The following is a 12,664-nucleotide window of genomic DNA, read 5'->3' as shown; positions in this document are numbered from 1 at the left end:
GGTTATCAAATCCCTAGAAAAAAAGAGAATTAAGCAAAGGATTGAACATGATATCTCAGACTGGTCTAGCTCGAGTGAGTCAAGTTTGAGTGACAGTTAAACTGATAGCAACGAGTGCAATGTTGTCGGTAGTTACCATCGTCCTAGCACATTTTCAGCGCCGGATGTGGATGTCTATATTGAACCCTCACAAAAAGAGGTCAATTTTCCAACGTTCATGTCAATAAACTTGATAAACCCCGCCCCGAAAATCGTCTTGCTACTGTAGCCGGTTCAGCTGAACCAGTAGATAAATATGTCCCATTTTCGATCACACAGGCAGAATCAGAATCAGATTCTTGGTCCTTGCTTTGCCATCTGTCTAATCATCTCCAAACTCAGTTCTCTACCTTCAAAAAATATAATGTGTTGAATGAAAACATTCTTGATGATCATCCCATACCTGATGAGCAATGTTTGACTGCTCCCCAATTGGATGGGTATTTAGATGATCTTTTTGAAGGTCATTTGAGAAAAAAGATTTTTCTCATTGCAGTTTATTCAAAAGAGAATGTTAAATGTCATGGGTCCTTTGTCCCATTTATGAGAAAATATTGACAACATCAGATGCAGGGAGGCTTCTCCTGATTTAGACATACAGTATCTGCACTTCTTGACATTGTAGAGAAGTCAGTCTGCCTTGTGGGACAAGCCAACTTGTCGATCATTTTCCACAGGAGGCTTTCAATTATACCCCAACTGGTTAAAGCCCCATCTGCGGTAGGAACTACCGCACTCTAGTGGGCGGAGCTTATACGAGTGATCTGACAGGTCAATATGACGTCATGATAACACACACATTTCATTGGTTATTACGTAAACGGGTGACGTCATGTAAACACCCACCACGTGGGCCGTTTGACAACAAGGACGTAAGTTTTAATGGTAATAAATATCTATCAAACGATTCCAAGACTTTTCAACAAACGCGTAGGTCTTTGGTTTCAAAACCCACCTGCCATGTCGTCTTCACATCTTCATAAAATGATACCGCGGAATGTCCACGATATATCCAACGCAGTCCAACACAGAAATTATAGACGTTCTTGTTCTGAGCTATTCTAGATCTCCCGACGACAACGAATTAATACGTTTGTCGTGATGAATATGAACAGTGTAATTGAACAAAAAAAAAACATAATATGTGTCACGGCACCAATCGTTATCCTGTGGTGTACGGTATATCTGCAGTTTATAAATAGCATTTCTCACATATACACGGTAATCGGTGATTTCAACAGTGTTTTTCTTCGTTGTGTTCGTCTTGCCTTCATCTGGAATCTGGATGACAACGATCGTGTAAAAAACCCTGGTAATGGTCAAAAATATTTTCACGTGATCAAAGTAGTTTTTTTTGTCGTTTCCGTGACATTTTTTCATTGCCCGTAGCAATGTATTTTGGCACACTTGTCACACTTGTCCGATGAAGCTCCTCGTGCCGAAGTAACTCGATCCGTGAAACTTGGCGGGTCCAAGTGACCCAGATCCCTCTTGATTGGCATGCCAAGGTTCATTTGCATAAGGCCATCCATATTTTTTGTATGTGTTTCTCCCCTCAAGCCTAAACTAACCAGAGAGCGACCGGACGAGATAAAATATATATTACTTATCAAAAAATGTCTTTCAATACTTGTGTAAGTTATTTTATGACATTTAAAAAAAGAGTTTAAACACTTGGTACTAGAATCTAGTCTATGAATTTGTTTATTATGTAGATCGATTCGATTTTTTAATAAACAACGGAACAAAGATAAAGTTGATCTGGTTCTTTTATAAAGTTGAACTAGTAGTATTTCTTTTAATAGATCGGTGCGCAATTTTCCACAGCGGCAGCAAAATTAAGACACGAAAACATTATATTATTTCACGTCGCAATGGAAATAAGAATATTAAAATACGGACAGCCTCACAGACTTCGAAATGATGTTCAAATAAATATTTGTTCACATTAATTCTGTCATGTGCGAGAAAATGGATTTCAACATTATTTTCATCAAGCTTATTCAGGTCGCTGGCTGCACAGATCATCCTCTCTTGTAAACTACTTCGGCATGAACACATGTTTTGTCGCGAAGCTCAAAGCAACAATGTTTCTCTCAGATACATTTTTTTCTCCATCCATGACGAGCATATGTCATAATGTGCCTCAACAACCTTCCTGGTCAGTTGAATTCAACAATGTTATACACACGGCCTCATTCACAGCTTCATCACAAGATTCCTTCCAAATACCCACCACGTGATCAGGGTTACGACCTTGGGATGAATTAATAAATTAATTTGCACTTTTAGAAAAGATTTTTTTTGGTGAATATTATTATTAAAAAATATCCTGTACATGGTACTTTGGGATTGCACTGCGGATTTATTTTATTACTTTATAAAACTTTTTGTTTTCCCCTTTCTGACCTCGCGATCTCCTAGCAACCACGCCCCATGAGTGCATCGAGTTGCTGCTTACAACTGACGAGAACTTTGCAATTTCGCTTGTCTTCAATATGAGCAACAAAACATTTTCATGTAAATCCTAATTTGACGAAGAGTTGTTCGAGATAATCAGGGAGCCTTTGGTCATTTCGATTGTGACATTGGTGACTTTATCGTGGAGAAAGTTCCAATTCAAGATGACTTCATTCCGATTCACAACTCGAATCGACAAGATGGCGCCTCTCTTCCCGCCCTTGCAAGTGCAACAGAAACTTTGACAAATTCAGTGCCGATTCTTGGGAGTAGTGAATCAGTGTCACAGCGAGATTTCATTGTGGAACCAGATGAAGCCGAATATGTATGTTCACACTTCTTTTGTCAACCATGCGTGACACGGCACAGACAATCGCAGTTAGGGAATGGTGCGGCCACCTTGTTGCAGAAATTCGTCGATTCGAACACATTGTTTCTGGACTGAGCTAAATAAACGAAGTGTTTGGAGAGATCGTAGATACTTGGACTTGAAGAAACGGAATTATACGTTGCAGCAAATGAAGGATTGGTTTGGACAAAACGGGAAAGGGATCCCAGATTGTATTTTAAAATTTGTGCGCGAAGTGTATCCAAATACCGCGAACAAAAAATACATGGGACAAGTGTGGATCTAATGATCAAACTCAGTTTTGTGTGTGAAAATTCTGTGAAAGAAAAGGAAATTCATAATTAAAGTTGTCTTGGAATATGTGTATTGGAGTTTTCGTTTATCGTAAGTACAATATTATCCGGATACGCCTTTTGTAGGCCAAAACATCAAGTATATTCAGTTACTTATTTACCAGTTGCTTATGTGCATTGTTATGTTGATACACGTAACATATTCATCTATTGTAGTCAAGCTGAGAAATATTGGCGCAACTTCTGGTGCTTCAAATTAGGCCCCTTCCTAAACACTAGTTGAAAAATATCTGTAAAAATTTACGTTTTATGGATATAAATTGATTATTGTGTGGCACAAATCTAACTGTTGAATGCAAATGACCAAAGCTAAACAAATATCTGTAATTTTCGGATTGAACTGAAAGAATCGCGTCAATTTCGTATTTAAGTATCGTTACTGTTACATTAACTGAAACTGATGTTCTGCTGCTGTTCTGCCGTAAAAATATACAACACAATACACTTTGACCACAAATGCATTAAATGTGCCACATGTACACATGACCATGTGCTTTGCTATTTATAGCGCAAACGTAAATAAGCTCCGCCCACTGTGATCGATGCAGACGCCAAACACGATCGATTCGATTTTTTAGGATAAAACTACAGAAAATTTATTGACTTATATCTTGATATGGAGCCATTTGTTGTATCCATGGTTTGTCACTCAAGTTGATACGAAGTTTGACGGTCAATGGTGATCTTGTTCCTGTATGGTTTTCAAAAAACGTCTCCCGACACTCGGTTGTGTTTACATTGTCAGTCATTGTTCGAAACTGAAACACCGCCACCTTGCGGGCTATTTATAGTCAGGGTGGGGCTTTAAGGATCCAAGGAAAGTACAAAAGTTGCTTTACAAAATATGAGGGTACCTTTGCCGATGCTAAAGGGAAGCTCTTCGGAGACCCTTTTTTCAACACGCTACTCGCCGAGGTGAAGCTTAAGCAAAAGGCCAGGGACATTTTTTGCTGTGCGGCATTCTGCTCCCAAGAAAAAGATTTCTTCTTTATCGCAGCATCCCTTTCATGACGAGCCCTCAGGTAATAAGCCCAGTTCGTCTAGGGGCGGATTCAGAGTTCAGGCATCCTTCAATACAAGCAGAGGAGGGAAAGACTGTGGTGGGAAAAGAGGAAGATCCTCAGGACCATATGGGTTTGTGTCACTCTCTTTCAACAAATGCTGATGTCATGAAGGTTGGCATAAGTTCAAGTCCCATGAATCGGAATGGCCAGAATCCAGAACATCCAGACCGTATGTTACCAGAAATAGAAGATCTAAGATTAGAAAACATTCCTGTCCCAGAATTTTTTATTTTTTTTTGAGGGGGGGGGGGGGGGGGGGGGGGGGCAGGATAACACATTTCTACACCAACTTGGCAAAAATTACTCAAGACCAGGGATTCTTCAGACCGTTCAGGGCTTTCATATAGAAGTCATTCACCATTAACTCTTTCTCAGGTGAACCAGGTTGTTCTGGACAAGGAGATTGGGAACATGAAGATGAAAGGGGCGATAGAAGAGATTCTTCCGGCTGTGAATCTGGAGTGTTCTCAATCTCAGCCCCATGTTCATAGTTCCCAAAGAGGATGGAGGTCAGAGACCAATACTCAATGTGAAAAAGCTGAATGCTTTCATTCCATATAATCATTTCAAGGTTGAAAGCCTTTCACTGAAGGATGTCATTCAGGAAAACGATTATATGTGCAAACTGGATGCATACTTCAGCGTCCCATTTGCCAGGCACCAGAGGAAATTCCTCCCCTTTCAATGGAAGGGGCGACTGTTTCTTTGCCTATTTGCCTGCTTGGTCATTTGGTCTAGCACAAGCTACACGGACGTTCATCAAATTGCTGAAACCTGTGGTGAGCATTGCATGAAGAGCAGGAATTCGGATGATCGTTTACCTAGACGATATGATTCTCTTTGCCCACAGTCCAGAGAGTCTAGTCCATTGCCGAGAGAGTCTCATGTATCTTTTGGAGAACCTAGGTTTCGTTATCAACAAAGAGAATCAGTTTTGCTCCGAGTCAGAAACTCAACTTTCTGGGTTCTGATAGATTCTAAGTGTCTCATCCTAACACTTCCCAAGAAGAAAGTTAGTTCGCTCGTTAGATACGTTTAGAAACAACTCGTTGTAAGATAAATGGTATCTGACAGACACTCAAGTAGTAATCTCTATTTATCATCTAAAACTGGCTCCCACAGGAGATATCGTTTCGGTCAGATCAAGCAATAATTACATTGTAGATATCGCTGCAATGAAATTGCATCACAATGCTTTTCAGACCAGTATGACTTCATTGGTTACCATGATGTCACAATCAAATGACATCCCGAATGGCTTTACTACTGAAGCTTTAAGTAGTTTTTTTAAGTCACTGCTTATTACTGTCTACAAACTGAAAAAGTTGTAAGAACGATGTTGGATGAAAGATACAATCTCACCCTCGTGTCCTTTGATATCAAATTTATCAAGGGGGCACAGATGGCCCAGTCGTCTAAGGCGCCTCGATTCGCTGTGCTGAGTTGCGTCACTTGGGCACGCCAGAAATCTATAATTGTGGGTTCGAATCCGATTATGTCTCTAGGTTTGTCTGCACAATTACCTGTTCTCAAGGGTTTCACCAAAGTGAAACGTCAGAGACCTTCATCACTTCGGGCTTTCCTCCCACATTAAGCTGTCACGCCTTGGTATAACTGAAATACTGTTAAAAGCAGCGTAAAACCCAACTCACTCACTCACTCATTGTGTCCGGACCACACCTGTCACACTTCTTTCACAAACTTGTGTTGAATAAAACTGAGAGGTCTCAATGAAGAATCCTTCATGGACAGCAATGTATAATGAGGTTCTCAGGGACCTATGTTACACTTGTCTTTGTCTCCCCAACTCAATTCTTATATAGTTGTGGATGCTTCGTACAGGGTACAGTGAGGTGCCAACAACGTATAACATCAAGGAGGAAGGTTAATTTAAGAAAGAACTGAAAGGCTAGGTGTCATGCATGGCCAAGTGGATCCACATGATGATAGCATGCACCTCAGAGACAATGTGCCTCTTATTGCAAGCATGCAGACCAGCTGCATTACATACACTCTTAAAAAAAAGAAACGCACAGGTCGTATGTAGTTCATTGAACCTGACTACACAAAAAATCCGGAATCTAAATTGGATATATGTTTTTAGAAAATGTTTCCACAAATGGTGCGTTAAAACTTGGGCATTGGCGATTTGCAATGTCTTAAACGGCATTGTTATCACACTTGTTCCAAAATGCAGTGCAAGTTAGGGCATTCGTAACTCGTGGTAGTGGCTATAAAAAACCAAGCATAAGCCAATGATTTGTCATTCAATTGTCAACATTTTTCAAATTCGAAAATGCCGAGACTCAGCGCTGCCGATCGGAACATCGCCATAGGACGTATCCAAAGAGGGAAATCACAGTCTTCTGGTGCACGCCAATTCAACGTCCACCACAGCACCATTTGCCGCCTTTGGAACCGATACACACAGTTCAATTCCACTGCAGACTGTCTCAGAACCAGCTGACCAAGAGTTACCGCCCCTGCACAGGATCGCTACATTCGACTGTTCCATCTACGTCATTGCAATGCCACAACTTCTGCGATTGTAGGACGCATCCCTGGTTCAGGGGGATATCGGACCAGACTGTCAGAAACCATCTACGTGAGGCTGGAATCTGACCCAGAAGACCAGTTATCATCCCTGTTTTGCAACAGATCCATCGACAGCGACGCTTGCGTTGGTGCCATGCCTTGGAATTTGAAAAAAACTGGTGACGAGTGTGGTTTAGCAATGAATCACAAGATGCAAGATTGAAGACAACGTGTTTATCATCGTCGAAATGAGCGTTTTGCCACACATTGTGTACATGAGTTCGACAATTTCGGTGGCGGTAGTGTCATGGTGTGGTGGGCAACATCCTACTCCACGAGATCTGACTTGGTTGTGGTTCAGGGAAATTTGACAGCACATCGCTACATGAATCAAATTCTTCAACCTCAGCTTCTTCCAAGTATTGACCGCCAGGGGGAGCTGTTTCAACAGGACAACGCTCTACCCCTCAGTTCGTGTCACATCCTACTCCACGAGATCTGACTTGGTTGTGGTTCAGGGAAATTTGACAGCACATCCCTACATGAATCAAATTCTTCAACCTCACCTTCTTCCAAGTACTGACCGCCAGAGGGAGCTGTTTCAACAGGACAACGCTCTACCCCTCAGTTCGTGTCACATCCTACTCCACGAGATCTGACTTGGTTGTGGTTCCGGGAAATTTGACAGCACATCGCTACATGAATCAAATTCTTCAGCCTCACCTTCTTCCAAGTATTGACCGCCAGAGGGAGCCGTTTCAACAGGACAACGCTCTACCCCTCAGTTGGTGTCACGGTAGGCTACGTTCATAATGCCAACTTAAACATTTTACCCTGGCCGTCAAAATCTCCAAATCTCAAACAAATCGAACACCTCTGAGATGAACTCGATCGACGTGTACATTAACATCAGAACATGCCGCAGACACTCCCACAACTGGCCGATGGCGCAGAATTCCACAGGACAGAATTCGTACACTTACCCAGTCAGTGCCTTGGAGATGCAGAGCTGTGATTGCTGCCCGGGGTGGTCACACGAGATACTGAGTTCAGCGCAACCTTGTGGCCTTATGTGACATGACAATGAACAGTTTTCAATGCCTTTGTACAACAACAACAACATGTGACTATCTAGCCCCCAAATTTCATATTTGTTTCTATGATATTAAATTATATATATCGACTTCATTAGGAACAATAGATTTGCTAAAAATCTACCTGCGCGTTATTTTTTTAAGAGTGTATATCACCTTAGTTATTACATAGTAGTGCAGGTAGTGTACACTTTTGAACACAGGGCGGACCCAAAGTAATTCCAAACAAGGGAGACAACCCCTGCTGTGGATGAAGTATTCTAGTAGTGGTGGTGGCGGGGTTTGGGTAGGCACTTTCCACATCGCTTGCAAAAACCACAATGGTAGGGCTATTATGCTCGTTACCTGCTTCACAGCAGTGTCCCATTTATCTAGCATGCAGCTCTTCAGCAAGTAGAAGCAATGACATAGTGTTAACTCTTGTCTGCTCAGGGTCCACCCAACTGATGGGTTATTGTCAAGACAAACTATACAAACATCAAGGAAGTAATCTCCTTTTATGAATGGTGCCCGCCTCGTCCATCCACAACGTGACCTTTCCCCCAACAAAGTTTCCTTCTATTGTCCTTCTCTGTCATTCAGTAATGTCTACAGCACTTTTAGTGAAATTCTGTCAATAACCATAACATATGTTAACATTGTTTTGTGCATGTGCCTTTGATACTCACCCACTGAATGAGGACACACCAATGCTGTAAGAATTATCTGCTTCTTTCATGAGATCAGCATCCATTACCGTGGCTCTGTTTCCAACTCTCTTCCAGTGGAGAAATTTCACTTCTGAGTCATCATCCATGTCATAAACGTCCAGAGGGATACGCATTTTCACATCACGTTTCAGTTCTACATCAGGTTTGATGAATAGGACATTTGTTAATCCCAACAGGCAACCAAACACTCCATGTTTGGCGTATTCCTGGTACCTCTGTTTGTCTAGCACAGTTGACTGAAATGTAAGTATGTGATAAGTATGATATTTGATAGATATTGATAGCCTTAAAAGTAACTATTGCATAACATTTCTACAATCATATTGAAAGAAACCTGCGCTGAAAGTCCACATTTTCTAACCTACAACTTATGTAAAAAACACTTTAAAATGTCTTAAAATAATTATGATGACGTCACGCTATTGCTGCAGTTAAGTGTAAGCCTGAACATTCACTGGGAATTCTGAACGTCATTTTGTGCAAGTAACTATAGGTCGTAATTTAAAATTAGAGAGAAAATCTGTTGATACGTGAAATAGAACCAACAGAGTGTCATAATTTCTCCATTACCTATTATATTGTTTCTTGAGACAACACATACGTGATTACGGACAAACACGACCTATGATCTTGTAACCTAATACGTAACAAACACATGCTTTTGTAGGCTTATGCATTTGGCTGAAGACAACACACTACTTGAACCTAGAACCTAAAGTGACACTATTTGAAGCAAATTAAGGCCTACTTACCTTGAATTGAAAAACGACTTTTTTGTCAAGAGCTCCTTTTGGAAAGTCTACTGTAATGCGATTATCCACTTTAGAAACGAACTTCCGACCTTTAGGTCCAACACTCATGTACTGTATATGCGTCGTGCCTGGAATTTGCTCAGGGCCATCCTCCTCGATGATGGCACATAGAACCCCACTTCTCTTCACTGTTACGTGGACGGGACCATAGACCTAGGTGGTATTAAACTGGTTTATGCACGCATGTTTTCAAATATATTAGGGATTTCCATTTCCTTCAAAATGCTGGGTGTGGCGTTAGGCAACAAACACCTACGTTTTTATGCAAAGTGTTACAGTGAGACACAGTAGAGCAGGACATACTTACCCATGTCACAAAAACCTAATGACATCACTTATGTTCTGTGATCCATTCATATAACACTTATTACTATTTTGACATTTACGCCCAATGGAATCTGTTTTGGTAGATAATTGAGACAGATTATTCTCTGGCTGAGGAAGTGGAAATGCCTAAACCTGTAAACAAGACCAGCACTCTGTAGAATCAACATGGCACCAATGCTTACGTACTGGAGATTCCATGTAGTGTTTCTCATATATCCCCTTAGCTCTCTGCAGAATGTAGAATGAATAATCTTTGTGCTCGCTGAGTCTGCTCGGTAGCTTCACTGGCATTGTCACATCAACAGAAATGTCATCTGTGTCATCCTCGGCAAGGAACATGGGAGATATTTGCTTCTGGCGCCGGCTAAGTTGCATCTTCTTGTGAAAAAATATAACAGAGTTTTCCTTTCATAAATAGTGAATTTTCTATAGTTTCTATATATTAAGTATATCATGGAATTCTGTGAATTTGAAATTTTGGATGTAATAGTCCACGTTTTTACTAAGAAATACTGCAACACGTTAGACGGCACCGGGAAGCTATCAGAGATGACACCCCTTCATCCACAAAGATTGACAGTCTGACCCACCGCCAATTAGGAAAACCCGAGCTCTAGGAAAACGTTCTTAAACCGCAGTGAACAAGCCTGCAACTCGTTAACCGGCACCAAGTAGTCTATGAGATGGTACTATAAATGGTTACCCGCAATCAGACTATCTGTAATCAGTTACAAAGACTTCTTAAGAATTGTTGTACTATCTTGGAACATGAGAAAAAGGCATCACACATTGAACCATGTCATAAATCTAAACCACAGCTTTTGTGCGACGAATGACCACATTAATTTAATAACCATTTGGCTATCCTTCTGCCCCTGATTTTAGAGATTGTACCCCAAATCATTACAATCAATTACCCTCGACGAAGACACACGCTGGGGAGATATCTGAAAGATGAACATAGATAATCATATATGTGCTCAAAGTTGAAAGATATGGAAACACAAGTGACATTTTGATGATTTACTGATGTTAACACCCGCTATTTAAGGTAAATGGGTGCAGTGTATTTACCATAAAAGAATTGACATATTTTTTTATAAATGTCAATAGTCATTTCTTCCGAGTATTGTTTGTTTTTATGTACTAACCTCAACTCCGTCTCTTTCAAGCTCAACCTTCACAACTAATCTGTCAGCAGAAACAAAGTGAATGTAGTACAGAAGACCAAATTATACTGTTTAAGTAACAGAGTAATAACACAGAATGACCATATTTCTTTCATTCAGAGATCTACTCTTTCGCCGATAGTTTTGCAAGATATAATGATGCTTTATGACTAAACACACGATGCTTGGATTTATTTGTTATATACACATGCACAAAAGTAAAACGCCACCAACCATATTTGTGAGCTGTTACTTTTGGCACTTAATGATGACTATTATAACAAGATGTACGATTGTTATAAGCCATGTATGTAATCCTCATGTGATGTAAAAGTTGTCCCAGAGCAAGTTTATCTTGTGTTCCAAAAGAGCAGAAAGGAATTTTACCGAAGACCAGAAATTGAAGGATTAGACAACATTGGAAAACATTTTTTGTCATGTAACTGTAACTGAGTGCAGAGTCTATTGCAAGACAGAAACGTCAGTAACGTGTGTATGATCCACGGACATTGACCACAACTTCAACCCTATGCCTCATACTCATTACAAGTCGTTGAATGCTTCTCTGAGGCAAACGGATCCATTCTTAGTGAAGTGCGGCTTCAAGTCCAGCGAGATTTTGAACTGGGGGATCACGATGTCTGATTTTTCCGGCCAAGAATGTCTCACAGATGCTCAATCGGATTAAGATCCGGACTACAGGCCAGCCAAGGAAGAGTGGCAATAGCTTCTTGACGCAAATAGGCCAAAACTGCCCGACATCTGTGTGGTCTAGCATTGTCGTCCATGTAAACAGGTCTTGTCTGAAGAGGATCGTTGTTAAAATGAAGGACTACCACTGGACGAAGAACGGCATCTTGCTATTGTTGGCCATTCAGGTTTCCACGAATTGTTTCGCCCCCCGCCACCCCCCGCCACCCCCCGCCACATGCTAAGGTATTCTGGATGTTCCTTGGTGCAAAACGAGTGTTACGTTGCCTCCAAACACGTATATGACAATCAACAGTTCATAGCAGCATTCAACACTCATCAGACCAATGGATCCTTCTCCAGTTGGCCAAGTTCCATCGACTACGGGCACGACACCATATCAGACGATTCCACATGTGCCTCTCAGTCAGTTGAGGACGTTTTACTAGTATTCTGGCATTATAACCAGCCGCTCAGCGACGACACCTTACGGTTATCGTCGAGAGTCTCTGATGGGTAATCCAATGCAGTCTTAAATCTGTTGAAGTGGCAAATGGATTTTGTCAGACTATCCTGAAAAGACGTCTATACTCTTTGTTAGAGGGCTTTCTTGGCCTACCGGACCTATGCCTGTCATTGACATCATTGGTTTGACCATGTTTGACAATCAAACGAGTGATAACACTGTGATGACGACCCATTTGTCTTGCAATGGCCCTGCATGACATGCCAGCATTTTTAATGCCTATCTCTTGCCATCTTTCAGCGTTCGTTAACTTTCTCCTCACCATGGCTGATTTTCAACCTCTATTGGAAGGGGAATCTCACATAGGAGCCAAATGCAACCACGTGTCTGAAACTTGAATTTCACTATTTATAGGGTAGGGGAACTGCAGCAACACGTAAATCACGCTTTCCTTGTGATATCTGGACACATTTGGGTTCATGAAACTATGGAAGCCTAATTCAGTCATACATCATCATATTTCGAATTTCTGATTCGCACACGTGAAATCAAGAGACTATGAATATGGTGGCGCTTAACTTTTGTGCATGTGTATA

At 41.1% G+C, this 12,664-nt stretch overlaps 1 protein-coding gene across 2 annotated transcripts in view; it reads right to left on the bottom strand.

The window, feature by feature from the left end:
* Positions 1-12,664, bottom strand: part of LOC124137862 — a 58,049-nt gene that overhangs the window by 14,003 nt on the left and 31,382 nt on the right. Inside the window, exons 7-11 of one of the 2 annotated variants that reach the window (XM_048385365.1) lie at positions 10,895-10,934; positions 10,661-10,690; positions 9,930-10,121; positions 9,357-9,569; positions 8,563-8,840 (exon numbers count right to left, since the gene is read on the bottom strand). In XM_048385365.1, coding sequence (XP_048241322.1) covers positions 8,563-8,840; positions 9,357-9,569; positions 9,930-10,121; positions 10,661-10,690; positions 10,895-10,934 — 753 coding nt within the window. The remainder of the gene's footprint in view (positions 1-8,562; positions 8,841-9,356; positions 9,570-9,929; positions 10,122-10,660; positions 10,691-10,894; positions 10,935-12,664) is intronic. The other variant, XM_048385366.1, reaches the window with a different exon arrangement.

Source organism: Haliotis rufescens, unplaced genomic scaffold (assembly GCF_023055435.1).
Source record: "Haliotis rufescens isolate VD_foot unplaced genomic scaffold, xgHalRufe1.0.p SCAF_57, whole genome shotgun sequence".
Classification (NCBI taxonomy): Eukaryota; Metazoa; Mollusca; class Gastropoda; order Lepetellida; family Haliotidae; genus Haliotis; species Haliotis rufescens.
The sequence above is the reverse complement of the archived record's forward strand: the minus strand, read 5'-3'. Positions and strand labels throughout refer to the sequence as shown.